General features: G+C 31.0%; 1 protein-coding gene across 4 annotated transcripts in view; it reads left to right on the forward strand.

Moving 5' to 3' along the window:
* Positions 1–20,719, forward strand: part of LOC118071579 (uncharacterized) — a 117,606-nt gene that overhangs the window by 85,065 nt on the left and 11,822 nt on the right. For all 4 annotated transcript variants that reach the window (XM_035090771.1, XM_035090772.1, XM_035090773.1 and 1 more), the window contains 2 exons: positions 7,291–7,429; positions 7,898–7,968. In XM_035090771.1, the coding sequence (XP_034946662.1) occupies positions 7,291–7,429; positions 7,898–7,968 (210 nt within the window). The remainder of the gene's footprint in view (positions 1–7,290; positions 7,430–7,897; positions 7,969–20,719) is intronic.

A 20,719-nucleotide genomic window follows, 5' to 3' on the forward strand; every position in this document is an offset into this window, starting at 1 on the left:
ATATATGATGCACTCCATCAAACGTCAGCTCGTTATAAATATTCATCGTCGTTTATTTTAATTATTAAAAAAAAAAATTTGCATCATGCGATGACAAAAACCAGTTTGTTCATGATGGGCTGTAAATAGAAAAAAAAATATGTATAATGGAGTGACAAAATGACAGTTGTACAATGGACGTTATGTTGAAATAGTTATAAATTCATGGAAATTGACTGTTACCAAGTTACAGGATTATTTTTTTGTGATAAATATCAAATTATGGGACCACTTATTATGATGATAGAAAATTTAATGCTTTCAATAAGTACTTGCATGTATTATTTTCCTTGAAAAACATATCGGATACTTTTTTCTAAACTCTTCCATATAAAAACGATTATTTAATTTTTTTTTTTTTTTGAAGATATATTTTGTAAAAAAATAGTATATAATTTTAAGCAAATCTCTTTCCTAGAATTTGACACTTTGAATTTTTTTCAAATGACTATTTTTTTAAAATAATCATTATATTTATTTAGAGATGAAAATAAAAAGTCTAGTATTTTTACTGGAATACGAAAGAAACAAAAAATACAGTGTAAAAATAATAGCAACTTATTATCATGCAATTATGTAAAAATGGAATAATTCTTAGTTATCATTCACACGACATAACGACAAATTTAAATAAAGTTTTGCATTACTTATTATCAATGTAAATATCCGTCAATATTATTTCTCACTGTTTTAATTATTTCTCCGAAGGGAAAAAAATAGTGTAAAAGTTTCAAAACGATCACGGCAGAAAGTACCCTACAATTTTCACAAAAAGTATTTTTTTCCAACATGATATTCTATTTATTATACAGCAAATTTAGTAAGAAAAAATTATATCAAATAATAGTTGAAACTTGTAGATGTGAATTTACATTACAAATATACACCTTGGAGCCTTTGATAAAGAAAAATGATCTGTAATTATAGTAAAATGACACTTGTCAAGTGAATTTATGTTAAAATGGTTGGGAATTCGTAGAAATTGACAAATGAAGTCACGAGACAGTTTTCTATACGATAAAATCATAAAATATACCGTTATTATTAGTACATATGGAGAATGATAATACATTCTAGATAGTTTTACAGCTTTTTTATTCAAGAATAAATGAATTCTAAAAAATTTCAAAAATCGACAACAAATAAATAAACAATTACTTTCCCTCATAACTCTGGCATTCATGTGGAAAAGCATTAAAAAGTTTTCTAAACTCAAATTACACCTGTGGTGATTTATAATAAATAATTGAGTGGACATATCCGTGATAAAAAAAATAGATATACAATAATAAGGTAAAAGTAGTATAATTGCATGTTACAAATGTTGGATCAAAGGTATAAAAATTCGTGGAATAGACAAGTCATGTGATAATGATCAATCGGAGATAAAATTGGAGGTAATAGTTGTGATGAGTGAAAGATGAAAAACGTTAGGGATATTGAAAGCAAGAGAGAGAAAGAGTGAGAGAGTTAACAGCGTCGCCGGACGCTCGTCATCACGTCGCGACGGCGTCACGTGAGCGTCGCCCATGTGAATTCGCTACGTTCTCTCGTGTATAATTAAATGTAATAACTGCAGTTGGTCTCTACGCAGTCACACGGCAACTCCCCTTGGCTTTTCTCCGTGACTACTCGGTAAAAGGGTAGCTTTATATATACCATCAACTCACAATACAACAGTGTATACATTAAACATGACACTATAAACTCTCAACAGGGTGCATTGATGCCTAAATAAGTTACGTCTTGTGGTGGTCACACTGACCAAATCTCTGTAATAACTGCGGAAACGTGAACAGGAACGTACGTGTGAGACATCAAGCACGTGACTATAATTTTGTCATTTTCGTCTGAATAAAGACCTGATTGGGTATGAGTACGCGCACATTAAATCTACGTGTTTGCAAGCGATCCTTGCATACTCCTGGCGCACGCGTTCATATTCTGCCGTATATATATTTACTCCCGGGACTTCCAACACGCCCTCGCGCCCTGTAATTCGATTGTTTGCCAAATTCAGTTGTTAATGCTCCAACTGTGTGGTTAATTAGGCCTATGTTCACTCTGCACGACTTGCGACATCATCATGCTCTGACATTTCGGATCACTAACAGCATGAATAATTGAAGATTTTATTTGTTGTCTCACGTGTTGACATTCTACTTGATATCAACAATTAGTCGCCCTGTTGGACAACAAAATTATTTAATTAATCTCCAAGTCTTGGTGTTATTTTTAAAACAAAACTTTTCATGGATCTGTTGGAAATTTTATCAATTTTGAGTCAAGAGAAATTGGAGCAGAGTAAAGTAAATGTAATTTAAACAAGACCATAGACGTTGAGATATGTGGGAAAATAGACTTTGAAATGGTAAAAATAAATTTGACAGAGCTTGTATTGAATGAGATTGAGATAAAAATTTTGGTAATAGAGTATTTGAAGTGAAAATAATGCTTTTAATAAAATCCAATAGGTAATGAAGTAATTTAAGATCTAATTATTTTCAGAAGAGAATGTATAGGTTGTAATTACGTAATCAGCAATGACATTAATTACAATTGAGATGGTGGATTTAAGAGAGAGTCTTTTCGATTTCAATTTAAATCGAATGATTCTGAGGCGTGGCTGTAGGAATCTCTAGTAGAACCTATAGAGGTTCTTTAATATTCAAAGAGCGAAGAGGACAGTGTAGGGACAAGCTCAAGCTTGGTTGGTTAATGAAGAATGACTTTCAGGAGGAGTTTGAGGGTAGAGAAATTCTCTGGTATCTCGAAAGATTTATTTTCATCCCCTTTGTAAATCCCAAAGTAATGCCTGCAAAGTACAAAATATATTTTTTATTTTATGCAAAATAAATTTGCATTATTTACCATAATTTTTGTTCAAATTTTATTTCCTGAAAAACTGTTGACATAATTTTCCATAACATCAGTGATATTTTTTTAGGCTTGTTTTTTTCGATGCTTGAATTCGACAGAATAGCGATAAAAATGAATTGTTAAAAAATAAAGATAAAAGTATAAATGAAAAATATGTATAATAAAAAATAAAACCGTGGGAAAAATTGAACGACCATCCATTGGGGAGTTGCTGGACGCCTGGGGTGTACACAAGCCTGTATATATTTTCAATTTTCATTTATGTGCGTATCGCTGTCACTAATGTATCGTATACTAACAACATATTTCGCGATTTTACTGTCACCCCCGTTGTTCGTTAGAGTAAATACATATGTGATTATACATATATAATGCCCAAGGCGTATAAAACATTTTTCACTAATATATATCCCATACATGTACCCCTCTGCTAACATACATATATAAACACTCACCCTCCAGGCAAATTACCCTCTAATAATTCATTTTCCATAGCTATTTCCAATCCGCCAATAGTATTCTCTATGAAGAAAATCACCCAGACTGTGGATTTATTTTTCAATTCCAGATTAATACTATTCTCCATCATATTATTTAAATCTCTACTACTTTTTTTTTTTTTAATATTATCACATAATATTATTTAAAATTTAAAAATATTTAAATTAATCAGCAAAAATGAGTTAACAATGGTAACAGTGACAATAACTTCAAAGTGACAAAACAAAAATCACTATTTCAGACATTTTTTTTCAATGAATATTACACCTAAAAGCGATTTTTGTATCTCAAAAGATCTTTCTCGTAACAGAGATGAATTTGACGGCTGTATCTAGGTACGTTTTTGGTATTCATTTACACGGGTATCAGTATCTCTAACGTATCACATAGCAACGAACCCTTGGTGTCAGTATAGAGGAAGAGAGAGAGAAGGTGATTGGGGTTGTATTCGTTGGCCATCGTATGGGCGCAAATGGGGGAGGATACAGGGACAGCCTAAAGGCAATAGGGAACAGAACGGTTGTTTCCCACGGAAGACGAACCACCCCGAGGCTGTTGTATTGCTAGGATGGGGTTGAAATACATCCTTTCTCTCTCTCCCTTAGGCATCGGTATGTATGATCTTCTGTATCACGTTGTCTACCAATTAACGCTATTGAGTTTAGCCTTGTGTACCTCCCTGCACATGTTTAGGATCTCATATTCGAGGGGAAAGCTTTGAACATATTGCCAAATTAACGAAGAAAAAAATTATTTATCATTTCGATTAAGATTAAGAGCTTAGATACTGAATAAGATCTTGATAATCAATTATTTACTTTCTTTTCAACTTATTTTTGATTTGTATTCCATTGAAATTGGTTTTCAATTTTAAATTAATTTTAATTTACTCTCTTTATACTCTAAATAAGTAACAATTGAGTCCTATAGTTGGATTTACAATTCTGTGTTCATTTCTCATTTGACAGAAAATAATTGAGTTCTTTTTGAACTAATAATACAACTATATATTTCTCTCAGTTTATGCAAAATGGCCACTAGCATAGATTAATAGCATTCAGAAATTCCATTTGATAATTCTGTCCTTAATACCTTGAAATCTATCAAGTAATTAGTGATCATGCAAAAAAATAAAACCGTGCCAGATGTAAAAATAGCTACATTGAAGAAGTATCAATGAAAAAGAAGCTTTTGAAAAATAAATTACCAATAGAAGTGAAGAAGAAATGCTGCTTTATAAGTATATTTATTAGTTCGTAATATGAAAAGTGTAAAAGATGAAGAAATTTGAAGAGCTAATGAGGTATTGGACAGTCAGATAGGATTAGGGATGAGTTTAAAATGAGAGACGTTTGAAGATATAATAGAGTCTTTGAAAACATAGTAGAGGGGGAGTTTAAAATCTGTATAGAAGTCTGTATGAATTCTTTTGGTTGTTAAAACCGTAACGATGCTCGCAAAACCAAACTCAAAGGCATGTCCGCACCAAATGGTAAATGTCGAGCCGTCAGAGTTCAAAGGCAACTTGTCGACCGCGAAGCAGCTCAAAATATAATGAAGTCAAGCTGAGCTAACGGTTGTGGGTGTGTTTATATGGAACCATTGATTTTTCCTTCATAAACTATATTTAGTTATTTAGTTACTTTCCAATTTCGTAATATCTTTCTACATTTTTGACTAGCTCTTTTGGTGTCTTTAACGACAAAAGAGCAACACCATCTAGAAAATAGACGAGATAAACGCCGAGACATGGTCCCAAGACAGGACGGATCTTTCCTCTTTGACTGACAGAGTTACGACAGCCAGACGTCGTACTTCAATATTACCTCCCTTCTGCTCTTTTCCTTTTCACATCACCCGTAAGCTCACCTTTGATGTGATTCCCATTGGCACTACACATCCACAGAAGGCTCGACCTAAAATAGAATATTCCAAACCTTGTTTGCTTTTCTTCAATCAAAAAAAAGAAGGAAATAAAAAAAATCATGATGATGATCAAAAATATTAATAAGCTTAGAAGAATTTTTAAATGATTGATATAATAAATGTTTGTAAAGCTACATTTTGTAATTGACTATAAATAAAAGATGAAAATAAAATTTATTGGATCAAGTAATATTCTTTGAAACCACTTGGGTCTTTCCTTGATTAACTTGCGGCTGATTAATCGTCCGTTGTCGATCATCACTAGTGCACGTTCCTAGAAATGAACCTGTGTCTCCAGAGGATCATTGACACGCGTCAGTCCCAACAGGTTCACCCCTTGAATCTAGTTGATATCAGGGGAGAATTGACTATGCCCATCCTCAAAATAGACACGATAGCATGCTATTTTACTGTATTTAAAACATTTAAATAATTATTCATCACAGACCCTCCTACTCTGCTTCATGTAGAAAAATAATCTGATTAACCTAGTTCTATCAAGTTCTATTATCATTAATATTAATAGGAATAATATCATATTAAATTTTAATTAAACCAAGATTTAATAAAATATTATTTCCCCACAACACAGAGAGTTTGTAATTGTCATTCATAATTATTCTTATATTAAGAAAATTCTAATAGCATATCTTAGACATTGTGTGCAGTGACTAAAAGCTTTTACAGTAGCTTCAGTTCTATCTAAATCCATGTCAGACTGAAATGTCATTAGATTTAGGTCGTCACATCACCTTCTTTTATATCGATAGATCTCCCATGAAACCACCTCACAAGTAGGTCAACTATTATATATTTTCAAGATCCTCTCTTTCCCTCTTGTTCTGTTCTTTCCTTTGTTGTTGAATTATCTAACACCCTACTTTTATGAATAAGTTCAATCGCCAAAAAAAAAAGACTGTCTTTGAAACATCCTCTTGCAGTAGGTCAAAGACTAGAGTTTCGAGATGTCGCTCATGACGAAATCCACTTGGGGTTGAAAAAAAAATTGATTTTACACGGTTTTGTTTGAGGATAAGGCAGTTGGGGTTGTTATAAAAGAGACAAGATTTTTTCATTGACTTATTGTTCATGCATATACATTTTTGATCTCTTTGAAATTTTATTTTTAGTCATCTAAAAATAATAATAAATAGAATAATTTTATTGACTATGATTCTTTTGAAAATAGAACAATTAAGACGAGACAGTGATTGAGTCATAAATGTCATTTTATTTAGGTCATCTATAAAAAATATGAAAATTTATTTTTATTCACGTGACAAATAAAAATGATATCAAATTTATAGTTTTTTTTTTTGTTAAGAAGGTGTTGAAAGTTACTGGAGATAATCTTAGCAACCATCAAAACCGGATGTGGCAAACCTTTATCTGCGAAAAAAAAGGCGATTGAGTCCAGTCGATTGTATCAACTATCTTATTACAATCTTGAAATTTAATCTGAACGGATAAAAAGTATCTGCGGTGATAAAAGAGCAGAAACTGTCAGACAATGATTACAAACATTTCATTTTGAAATTTAGCGAGCTTTAACCTTTAGTTTGTGAGTAAAAAGTAATTTTGAAAAGTGCAAGAACTGTCAGGAGGTAAAGTTTATACAAAAACATATAAATCTATTGTCGAGGTGACCCGGATCTTGGCCGATTTACAAGGCAAACTTGAAGGAAGGAAGCGAGAAAATGTTTTCTCGCTTTTGCAAAGATATTTGGGAGCTTGTTAGAGGAGTTTGTCCTGTTATCATCTTGTCTGTATTGAATATATGTATTGTATGAGCTCGAGAAGCTAAGAGAGAAGAGTTATGGTTCACAGCATATTATGTTGTATAGAAAGAGAATTAAACAACCCCGAGAACTCGTAGTATAACACAACGGTAGCAGTTGCAAAATCGGACGTTGGTATTTACGAGGAAACTTGCTCGTGTTTCAGGCTCCTGCAAATTTCCGGAAGCATGGTCAGGACAATGGTTCCAGTCAGGAAAACAGTCTCCTGTCACTATAAATGCCACCTCGTTTGGAGACAAGACGTGCATAGAAAACAAAAATGACATGTATTCTCTCTACGACACGTAAGTATCATTCAATTATTATAACTCTTCACTAATGATCTATCTGACAATTATTTCTCAACAATACACTATTTTTACCTTCCTTGTCGATTGTTATATCTAAAAATAATCTCGAGATTTCTTTTAATAACTTTCCTTCAATCAAATAATTAAATTATAATAAAATAAATCAAAAATGAAATATGTTTAAAATCAATATATTCATGACATTGCAAACTTCTCTCAATTAATGAGTTTGTTTTAATAATATTAACTACTTAATTATGCATCAAGAATAATTTTTCATTAGATTAAAATATATTTAATAGCTAATTTATGAAAATGAAAAACACTATTATCATGTTAATTATATGGAAGCATAGGAAGTCATGATTGTTGAATATTTATTTCATATTAAATTTAATTGCCAACTAATTAACTGTTTCCTTTACATAATAAAATTAATTTCGATGAAATTCATTTTTCCAGGACTGGTGATAATTGTTATCGATGTCTCATAATAAATGATCGTCATGTCAATGTCATTCAATTTCGCGAGGGTAAGTAATATCATTCCTATATCTCATTATACACATACACATCATCTTCAATCCACGCAATATCGAAAGAAAACACTGATGCTTTTATCAATATACAACCAGCGGCTTTTCCTGTTGGAAACACGATGCTTTTTATATACATCTATACAGAATATCGTTTGCATTCTTATATACCCCCTTGTATACTTTCCATTCTGTTGTTGGCTATCATGATACCTTATCAACAAGAAGAGCATCTTATCACTGATGGATTTTACGAGATCAACTTGTCTGAACAATAACATTTCCCTTTAAAATTCTATTATTATTATTCATAAAGTAAATTAATAAAAATAATATTAAAGTCTGTGAAAAATTATTATTATTTTTGAAATCTTTAAAATCGACAAAAAGAGAGAAAGAAAACTAGATATTTTTTAATTCAATTAAGATATTAAGATAAAAAGTATTTAATAAATATAAAACTTGAATATTAAAAGTTTTATTTTAATTCCAATTAATATTAAAATTATTTAAAAGAATAAAATAATTAATTTTTAATTCTGTTAATTACAAGTATTACAAATGAGTACACTGTGATTTATTAAATCCCATAAAATAGAAAAACTAATTAGAACGTGAAGATAAGACGAATTATGAGATTCAAACATTAAAAAAAAACCCCTGTAATCTTAATCAAGAGTGTACAAAGAAAAAATTATCTAAGGCAATATAATTTTGGTGTTAGTTACAAGTGTGTTAAATCAACGTAATGATTTATGAAACTAAATAAAAACAAACTGTGATTTACATGACACTCCATTAAAGTAGAGTGCAGAGAGGTATAATTCCGGAAGTCTACATTACAAAATTCTTGGTGTTAATTTTTTTTTAAATACATTATCATTAAATTATCACAATGAACTTTAATTATTCTCGAAATAAATCAATTAGAACATTATAGAGATTGAGTACATTCGAAAGTGATGTTTATTTTTTTTTTTGATTGATTACAACTTTTTTACATACAAGAAAATTCATAAAAGATGTAATTTAAAGTTTAAGATAGAATGAGTTATAAATATAGAAAATAAATCAAAACTTTTACAGTAGCATCTTAACGAGAAATAAAGCAGGATGATTTTTTACAGATGTTATAACAACATGAAATGTAATATTGTGCTGTCAAAAAGATTATTTTTGAATAGCATTAAGTCTTTGCAACGTAATTGTGCATCGATTCGATCAGAGTATGAGGATTTTCCGGTCTTGACACGGACGTACGGTTCCGGACAATAGAAGCAGCTTCGAGTGTAGGGGGGGGCTTTGGATATGCTTTTCGCGGAGTAGAGGATACTCGTGTATATGGAGTAGCTCATAGAACATGAAGCTGAAGCTGGGTTATAACTAAACGGAACATTGGACCATCGTTCGATGATTTCCGAGGTTGACGGGCGTGCCGTAACTAAAACTGACGTCCATTGTACTCAGCCACATCCTGTATTCGCCGCGAGGGCCTACCGTGGCCTCAATATATCCTCTATCCAGTCTCTCGCCATATGGCACATTGCAAGTCAACATTTTAGTGGATTATTGAACAAAAAAATTGATATCCTGGCAGTTATGAATACCGATGATACTGATAGGACACGTGAAGCTTCAGTGTACACTGGTTTATCATGCATATCAACTCACTCGACCAATTAGAGTCATTTCAACATTCACAGAAAGAATATTTAAGTTCCTCTTGTCAACAATTATTATCTATGATTTTTATACTTTTACAAGCTAAAGAAAATTAGTTTCAATTATTTACTAAAACAAATATAAACTATTTTTTGTGAAGACAGATTTTTTTTTTTTTGTTTTAATAAATAATAGAAATTTTCCAGTGGATTTTAATAATAAAACAAACTCAAAGTTGAAAAGTTGACTAATTCAAGTCACAAATCCCCAGTGAGAAAGATTTTATTCAGAGCTTTCACATGTTTTCGACGATGCAATCAATTTTTAATCGACTTTGAAAATAAATAACATTTCACATTTGACCTATTTATTTATATATATATATATACATATATATATATATATATGTATAAGTTAGCTGACAATAATTGGATCGATCTCACCAAAACTTATGTGAATCTCATTTTTTATTAGAATGTTGTGATACTCTTTAGTCAATTTTTTATTAAAATCAATTCGCGTCAAAATTCAATTGTTATATTTTTAACCCTTAAAAATATTTTATTGTATTATTCAGACTAACCTAGATTTGAAAATTGTCAAAACTTATTATTTTTTTTCTATTAAAAACTAAAAACGATATTTCTAAAAAAAAAAAAATAAATTTCATTCCAATTAATGACTTATAACAAGTAAAAAAAAAAAAAAAGAATATTATCATTCTCTTCCCCGAGAGCACATCAGCATGACTTTGCTTTTACTTTCCCGCGTGTCTTATCTTCCAGATGAATCTCCAGATTCCAAGTAGTCTCACATTCAGGGTGAGTCTAGGTAACACAGGCACCCCAGAAGTATAAGTAGAAGAGGTCGGTAACTGTGGGTGGATGTAATTTCCCAGTCGAGTGAGTTCTCGCGATTAAGGGGTCGACACGGTGCAACGATCCTTTCCTCAGTTTTAGCTTTGAGACCCTGGTAGTACTCAACTACTGTAAGTTGGCATGTCTCCCATATGTGTGTAGCTATCTCGTTTACTCTAGTGTACCAGACGGATGTTCACCTTTCCATATCATGGAATTTTGTTTGGTCTCACGTTCATTTGGGGAATAGTCGAGTAAAATGAGAATGAAACCACGATAATTCGCACTCTGTACGCACAATCCCGCATGCGGTCGGTTATGTAACGTCGTTACATTCGTGGAATATTGCCATCATCTCATGTTGTATCGTATGGACGAGCGACAAAAGCGATGGAGAGAGACAAGGTTTGCCCAAACTCTGCTATTACTAGAGCAATCTCAAACTCGAATGTTTTGCGTATAAATGTGGTTATGCATTTCCGCATACCATATCCATGTGTATTTTGTGTGAAATAGTCTGATAAAGATGACCATCCTCGCTTTTGTTGTCTCTGCACACTCTTCTACATCACTTTAATGGTTTCTGACGCATTCCAAAATATCATACATGATTTGAATAAACCCCTTTCATTTGTTGTATTAATAATATATTGGTTAAATTACCATAACTATTTTATCTACTCTAATTTTATCCTATTTTTTATTTAATCACGACAATAAACTAATCAATAAATCGTTCACATATTTTTTGACATTGAATATTTTTGAAAAAAACCTCTTAAATTTCAATTGGATTAAAATATTTAAAAATTCTAGAATGATTGATGAAACTTAAAAATTCCATTAATATTGTAAACCATTAATCGATTAAATAGTTATAAAATATTTCTATTCAAAATTAGATTTTTTAAAGATGATTTAAAATAACACCGCATAAAAATCACGATGAAATTTCCATAATTTGTAACGGCTACTTAAGCTTTGATATATAAATTCAAGAGTCATTTTCCGGCTATTTTATAGCTTAAGTAGAAAATGATAACAGACAGATATAACGAGCCAATAGATTAATATATATCCTGACCACAATGACTGGTCAAATCTACCCCCTTATGTGAAAGCACGAGGGCTAACTCGTCAGGGGAAATTGAATAAAAAATTAATGCAGTAAATTTACACTTAACTAAATAATAAAAAATCATTCGTCATTGTTTATGTGTTTATGATAGTGTATGTAATAGGAAACGATTGAAATCTCCGTGACTAATGGTTATATTCAATTCTATTTAACGTTTGAACATGTATAGTATAGTGAATTCTCTTCACTTGGCGGTGGTATTATATTTATCTGGCTTCTCGTATCCTATTCCACAGCTTCCATATCACGATGGCTGTAGTAGGTACATACATGTGGTATATACAACAGGAACGACATGTATGTACAACGAAAACTGCGTATCTCTATGTCGTTCGCAAAACTATGACCACGAAGAGAGCAAAAGAGAGTGAGATAGGAAGAAAAACGCATCGTTCGTGTTTTCCCTCCTTCCTACTATCACATTCTCTTGGTAACACTGGGCTTTCGATTCGGGCATTCGGGCGTGACTGCTGCCGTATTACCTCTTCATACTTGCTACACTAGTTCCAGAGATAACACTGGAAAATAATAAAAAATAAAACAATAAACAAGAAAAGAAATAAAAATTGTTGCCCTGAAAAATTGAAATAGCGATTGTGTATTGAGAAAACTGTGAACACTAGAGAGAAAAATTATTTCCAATATTCTTTCTCATTAATATTTTTAATATATTAATGGATTGTTCTTTACTTAACTTTTTTCTATTTTACTAAGCTGTTAAAATATTTGTGTAATTTTTTTTTTTTAATTTTTTTTCAATTAAAATATCCATATTTACCAAATGGAAGATTATCTGTTATTTAATTTGGAATATTCTAGTATAATAAAAAATAAATTTTTCAATTTCACTTCTTCTAAACTTCATACTGATATTCTGTTACGTGGAAAAAAATTTTAACTTTGTAATGTAATGTTTTATTACTTTATTTTCATTTTTTAAAATCCAAAAATATTTTTATCTCAAAGCACACTTTTCTGAAGACTTGAAATATAAAATATTTATCAACAAATTTCAATGCAAAAATTCGCTACGACAGTACTCGAAATTGAAGAGTATGCAAAGAGAAAAAAATAAAATTCGAAAACAGTAATACAACAATGTATATCTTCATACAGATGTATGAAGAAAATAGAAAATTTGTATGTGTGGTTATTTTACAAGAATATCAGGATGCACATTTGCAAAAAGGAATTCAAGGCAGAACGAGAATAGCAACGATACAATCTCTCTTTTTCGTAGCTGAGATTGAACGTATGAATTTTTACCAGGAGATATTACGCAGTGAGGTTTTATCTTGGATAAACGACTGACTCGGTTGATTATAGAAAAGACGGTTATATTTTGAGACCAATGTGAAATCAAAACGGATATTCGGTGAGACAAGCCACATCTTATCTTTCCATCTTTTTCAATGACTCAGTGGTAGTTAAATAATTTTATGTCTCCCATTTATCATTCGCCAATTTTTTCTGATGTCTCGGTGACGAGGCTAATCAATTCCATCGTCGAATAAGGGATTTCATGGGTCGTAGTCCAAAGGAATTTATTCGAGGGTAAGTAGTAGAGCCCAGAAAGTGGGTATATCTCAGTAGTAAAAAAACAAAAAAAAAAAACTGGATTACAAGTAGCCTCTCGAATGTCGTAAGAGAGAAAAATTTTTTTTCTCTTTTCATTTTTTTTTATCCCTAAACATCTCCCTCTCGCAGTTGGCCGCCACTTATCTCTCTAATGCCGTGGCACGTTTCGTTTTTCTCCTCTTCGCAGTCTTGTGTCCTATGCTTATCTCCCCCAAAGATTCACCAAGGGTTCTCTCGGCACCCACGCGAGTGATCCTACCCTCGCTAATCAACAGTCACCCAGTGTTCCCTTTATTCATCCTTCTTAGTTTGTCTTGCTCGCACGTCGAACCTGTCACTCATTATGACCTCTCGTATCTTCGCGATAGAGAATCCCATTACTTAACTCGCTTGTTCAACCATCTAATTTGTTCGTCTCTTGCTTACTTATTCCATTATCCTTTAAACCCCAAAATACACAACAATCTGAATACTTCAATTTTCACAACCATCATCACTCTAATAATACCAATAGTAACTTGCTTCAGTTATTTTTCAAATTTTAAAATAAAAAAAAAATATTCCTAGATTATCCAGTTAGCACAGTTTATAATTTAAATATAGATTTATAATTTAAAATTTAATTTGTCTTGAGGAAAATGAAGATTCGTTCTACTTTTAGAAAGTTCTGAATAGATCAATTCTATTAAAATTATACCCTACATAGAGACTTGTCAGATGTTGGGAATAAGTAGATTAGAGCACAACATAAATCAATAAATTGAAGTCAAATTGATATTTAATATAATGACAATGAAGTACAGAAATATCCAGATGTAGACAATAAAAGAACTGAATTATATATAATTGCCAAGAGTCACAAACGTGTTGGGAAGATTATACGTAATTGAGAATCAGTGGAATAAAGATAAAATAAAGAGCATATCTGAAAATCGTATATCCCAAGGATTACACTGATATAATTATTGTCTTGTGCACTTGCGCGTGATGTTGAGTTAATTAATACTTTACATTCACCAAAGTAACTTTTAATTGATCTGAATAATAATCATATCAAATTTTAGAAATAAATTTGATATATAAAATATCTATAAATGAATCATGATAATGATGAGTGTTTTATAGATAAATATTGTTTAAAAAAGAAAAAAAATACTTGGAATGGAATATCTTATCAATAATTTAATTAGATTTATTTAAGAATTAAAATTAATCTCGACTATTGAATAAATATTTCTCAGAATTATTTTACGAATAAAATTGAAAAGACATGACATATTTATAATGGATAATTCTCAATCTGTTTTTCGCTGTTTAATTAATTAAATGTTAGTATGAGATAATAAAAAATAGAAAAAAAAAACCAGGGCGTGACATAAAATATAAAAAAAGCGAAAGAAATAAGAGAACAAGGTATAACCTAAATAAATAAAATGAACGATGTTATCATTCGCACAATTATCGTACACTGACTTAGCAGCCATATTTAAGTACCCGATGACGTAAGCGAAACTTTCAGTGTGCTGATTCATCGAAGAGTTCGTTCTTCCAACTCAACGAGTGTCACCAAGAGTGTATTGGAAGAGAAAGAGCGAAGAGTGTTGGAGGAGCTCTTTTGATGATCAACGAGATCTGCACTCCATTAATGTAATGGGTTTGAGGTTTGAAGAATGTTATATACGCCCTTAATGAGCGAGTAGGAAATGCTTTCCCATGTTTCTATAGACCAAGAGAATTATACTTATGATGATTATTATTAATACTTGCAAGGTCTTTAGGTCAAGTATAAATTGTACCAAGTTTTTCTTATTAAATGCTATATGAGAAATGAGGAGGAAAGTTTATTGAAGCAACAACTTATTTAACTGAAATACAAGTATTTATCATGCTACTTGGATTTAAATAATATTTTTATTCTTATTATTATTTCATTTAATTAAAAACGTATTTAATTATTGAATATAAAGGTTCGAATTTTTGGAGCATAAAAAAATGATAATTAATATATCCTTTTAGAAATGAAGCAATAATATAAAAAATTAATGTATAAGTAATATAAATAATTATTCCGAGTACTGTTAGTGGATAGAAATAAATTAAAATAAAAAATCTTTCCATTAAGTGTTATTAAAAAAATGGAGATACTAATGAATGAATGAATTTTTTAGTTTAAACCAAATCAATAATGAAAAATAATAAATTCAAAGTCGTTTATAGATTGATTTCTTTTACGCCTGATGCAATTACTTTGAACAAATTGAATTTCAAAGTTACCCAAGGGAGATTATAACCTCTTGGTGTGTACGTATCCTTTATTGCCGCGAGGCAAACGACCCTTCTTCTTCTGTCTACGTTTCATCCCCAAGAGTGAGGGCGTCGGACGTTGAGACGTCGTTCGTCGTCTTTGTTGACGTGCATGTGTTCTATCCCGTAACGTCTTTGGTGTTTGATCCCATCTCTTGTGTGTATACGTGTTACAGTCTTCCATGTCCGTTCCACAAAACCCACAAAATTGCCTGGCCGTGTTCGGAGATAGTAAAAGTGACGCGAAATCCGCTGACCAAGATATCGTTGTCCTACACCAACTTTCTTTTGACTTTTTTCACTTCTCCCCTTCTTCCCCTTTACTTCAAGATGTCCTTGATACTTCCCCAAGCTTCTCTCATCCATCTGATGGAGCCATTGTGTAGTTCTTTCGCCTACCGGATGATTTATAACAGCAGACAAGTCGTGACATTTTATTGAAATTTAAAGCCAACTCCTTTTTATTAGATTGACATGTCAATTTTGATGAAATTAACATCATTTGTCATGAGTAATTTGATAAATATACTTGTGTAATAGACAAATCGACAATAAAATTGATGGAATTTTTATTGAAATGATACATGATTATTTTTTTTAAAGAAAAATAAGTTATCATTAAATTGGCATCTCTATTTATTGATTCTATCAGTATTTCTGTTACTGCTATGACTAAAATTTTATTTGATTTATTTTTACAAGCGCATATTTTTGTTAGATATATAAATAAAAAATAATAGCAATATTTTTAAACTTGCAAATGCCCTCAGCAAACTCAGGAGTGAGATAATTTTTATTCATCCCATAAAAACTTTTAACTTATAAAAATAAATATTTAGATGCATATGTTTTTTGTTGAAAAATTACAATTTTTAAAAGTAAATAATTAAAGTAAATTCACGAAATAATAATTAAATTTAAACTTTTAAGGTATTAATGATAAAAAATTAATAATGATTGAAAGAGTTATTAATATTACAGAAATACTGATCACATTGGACAGCATATTAATTTAATTCATTTCATGAAGCAGTTATGAATTGATTATTAATCAGATATAAATAACATAAGCGGCTAGACGGATGATAATAAAAAAATAATAAATACTAAAGTTCTTAATTTAAAATCCACTATCATAATTAAAAATAAAAATAAACAATGGCATTCAATAACCAGTTTTATCATTGTTGACAAACATTAATGAATTTTTGTATCGACAATTGCTGAGTTTAATTCGATGATTTATGTAACTCAGTGAGCGTATAAATATATTTCGAGGGATGAAAATGTAGTACATACATTGATTCATGAATACACGAAGTAAACAAAATTGTAATCCTGTAATTCATATGCACTGGTCCGACGAATTATATCCGTGAGCTGTAGAGAATGATGTGCAATCGATTTGGTCGACAGTTAGAGAGGATAGAAAGGGATAGAGTAGTTAGAGAAAGAGAAATTGAGCGGGCAAAGGGGTGAAGAGGGGAGAGGGAGAATGAAGAGAATGTTGGACAGGTTGGATTAGTTGCAAAATAGTGATCGAATGTTTGGAGGTTTCAAACAAGATGGGACATTGAATGAGACAGGGGTGAGTTCTGTATATTGACCCATATTTCAACCCCTCGGACTCGAACCTAACGGGTGGAACGGGGGCGCGAACGTGTCACCAAGGAAAACCACTGGCGCGATGACGGTAATCTACAGGGTGAATTGACTCGATCGTACTCGCGGGTAGTCCCTTCGATCTTCGTCATGCTGGATTACGTCGTGCCCAATTAGTTTTGAATTGATCCAAAAACAACATGAACAACATCTCTGTGGTATTAGAATGATCTGGATGAATGTTACTTTCCATGCTGGAACCAATTTTCTTCACTAATTGTTTTCACTATATGGGTTAGATGTGGCTCGACACACATATCAAATAAATTGTTTGAAAAATTTATTTCATCAACTCGAGTGTCTGTTGGAAAAGTAATTGAATTGTTTGATGGTCGAATAACAACTAAGTTATATAAAGAAAGATCTCTTATTAAATTCATCCACTCATCTATTATAGTCAATTCATTTAATTTCACTCATTCAGTTATTTTTCTTCGAATCAATTATTTTAAGTTGATGAAATATTTTTCTTTTCACTGTGTGTAATATATCTTCAAGTTCTATGTTGGAATTTATTTAATAGAAAGTGAGAACTTCTTACACAAGTGTACTTAAAAAAGTTTTTTTAATTGAGAAGACCGATTAGTGTCAGTTAAAGATGCTATTAATTAATTTTATTTTAACAAGCTAATTAAGGAGTTGACTCTTTGAATTTCAAGTAGCCAAAAACATTTGACAGATTAACTGTCATTTCAATTTGTTATTTATCTTTCTAAAAATCGCTTTAATTATTTTATTTACCATCTAAATCATTTATATTTTCAAATAGTCTTGTGAGTATAATGGGAACATTCCTTGATGAGAAAATGAATTTATTTTTATTTTTCACGAGAGAAAAAAATAAAATGGAGCGATTGGCATTTTAAAGAAGTAGATAGTTGCACGAAAACAACGACGCAGGTACATTTTTATAGTGAAGCTCACTAAAGGATATAGCTGAGTTAAAGAGGGGGGTAACTCTCAGGGGACTCACTGCCGGATGTCGCTTGGTGCGATAGAAACCATAAAATAAGAAATTCCGGTAGTTATATTGCAAACCACCTTGGTGGTTCGTTAAAGTGGATCGAGTCACGAAAGTCACTAAACGGTTTTAACGCTCCGTGTGATAACGTATCAACGAGTACCGGAAATGCTTGAGAGTATCACACCGTGGAACTTTTGCAATGAGAATTTTGTCGTGTTCCAAAGCTTTCAATGATATTTGAATTTTCTTTGGTATTTCTTAGGATTAAAAATACACACAAAATACTCGAGCTCCGTTTAGTATGAATTGCAACTTCATTAAATAAGCAAAAACTCATGGTGGAATTCTTGAATATTTAATGAAATATTATTTCAAATCTACAACAGTAAAAACTAATTTTTTTTTCATAGAAATAGAACAAAAAAAAAACAGATAGATAATAATAGAATGTAACTGGATTTTTTCTCTTGTTTTTTTTTTAATCTAAAAAAATTCAACTGTATTCATAAAAAGGTATATTATGTTATTTGTTACGTATTCGTAACACTTTCGTATATATTTGGCGCAATGTCGAATTTCCGTAAGTGCTTTTTGGCTTTGAGATAACACACGTTGTCCCAAATGACCAAAAAATTCCCTACGGGGCAGTGAGAGGGTAGGAAAAATTTATCTATGTGTCAACCATGCAAAAGTTTTATTGCAAAGGGCTTTCGCTGCAGGAAAATAATTTATTCTCATGAAAAATCATATTTTTGAATGTAAGACTTAACGATCCTTTTCCACTTTTGTGTCAATGTAAATTGTGAGTTATGAATGTTATGAAATTTAAATATCTCTAAAAAAACTTTTATTTTTATGGGTATCACGAAATTTTGTATCCTTTCTCATACATTGAAAAAAAAAAACAGTTATAAAAATAAAAATAAACTTTTCACTCAATATTTGTTTCAATTCGAACAAAAATTACTTTGAGCAATAAATTTTATTATAAAAATATTACAGTAGTTCGTAATTAAAAAAATTTTTTTTTTTTGCGTAAAAAAAACGAGGTATAAAATGGGAAAATAATTTATAATTCAACTCATCAATGTAAATCAGCTTGTAAAGCAAACAGAGAAAAAAATAAAAATTAATTTAAACAAAAAATTCGATTCAGAGGACAGAGAAAGGTTGGGACAGCATTTAAAATCGGATAAAAGGGAAATTCATGAGCGCGAAAGAGTTTAAATTAATCGCAAATAGACCGTGATTAGCCTCAACCTTTTTTCCCTTTACTCGTTCCGTCCTTTTTTATTATTTTTTTTTTGTTCAACAGAGTTCTCTCTAATCGCGCGAACTTGAAGTAAAGTCGATTCTACGGATTTAAAAGCTCGGTGTGGCGCATTACTAAAAGACGACCCGATGGATCTTCGGCTCGGTTGAAGCAACGACGAGGTACCGAGAATTTTCAACGAAAATTTGACGAAACTGCACCGAACAAAAAGAGCCAAAGAATAGCATTCAAGAGTAAAATATGAAAAACTAGAGATGATGAATGAATTCCTCTGAAATGTTTTTTCAACTATGTCACATGATAAAATGGAGAAATTAAGTTGAATTAACCTTTTGAATTATTTTTTTTATCTAAAAATAAATTTTTATAAAGTTTCATGCTGATAAATTAGATATTAAATCAAAAAATAATCTAAGCTACAAATCAATTTTGAATGTGAATGAAAATATTTTTAAATGATAAAAAGTGAAAATTTTCTTGGAAGGAAAGAAGAAGAAGAAGAAGAAAGAGTAAAGTTAGTGGTGGTTCTTGAGTCGATAGAGGTCGCCAACTTTTACATTTCAATTAGCATTTGCATCTCAAAGGGCTGTGAATGGAGCCACCAGCGGTTGGGTAATCATAGTCCCTGCTTGAAACGGAAACAATGGACGTCATCTTTCTTTTTCTCTTCTTTTAACGTTGGTTGTTTACATAAAATCACAATCTACACTGACATGAAATTATTTATAATCCTTTCGTGATGTTGAAAATTCATCAGTTTACGAGTTTAAAAAGTAATTAGCGTGATTTGTGACTTCTATACGAATTAAATTCATTTACAATTTTCATTTCACTGTAATTAAGTATAAATCTTGAAGCATTTTTATTCAACTGTATTTTATATAACACACAGTCGAGTTTTCACTTGTAATCATTTCTCCACTTTTATCCTAAGGCTAGAACATTAACGCGTTTCTTTAAGACGTTAACACTTTTATGATGGTCGGAGATTGTGTGTAAGTGATAATATAAAAGTAATAATGTTATTTCATTAATGCGTAGATATTATTGCACATAAAATGTCCCCTTACTATTTAATATATCATCATTAAGAGTCTATATAATAAATATCATATCAACATTTTTATATTTTTTTTATTTCCAAATCAACGTCAAATTTAGTACAAGAATTGCTATTTTCAATCAATCTTCAACATAAAAGATTTATATTTCAAAAGCAATAGGAAATGTCTCCTGAAATTATTCAAGCCAAAATCCAACTTTTTTATTCAAAAAAAAAACAAGTGTATCGGAAGTTCTAAAATTGATTT

Source organism: Chelonus insularis, unplaced genomic scaffold (genome assembly GCF_013357705.1).
Source record: "Chelonus insularis isolate UGA/USDA-ARS -01 unplaced genomic scaffold, ASM1335770v1 contig_88_pilon, whole genome shotgun sequence".
NCBI lineage: Eukaryota > Metazoa > Arthropoda > Insecta > Hymenoptera > Braconidae > Chelonus > Chelonus insularis.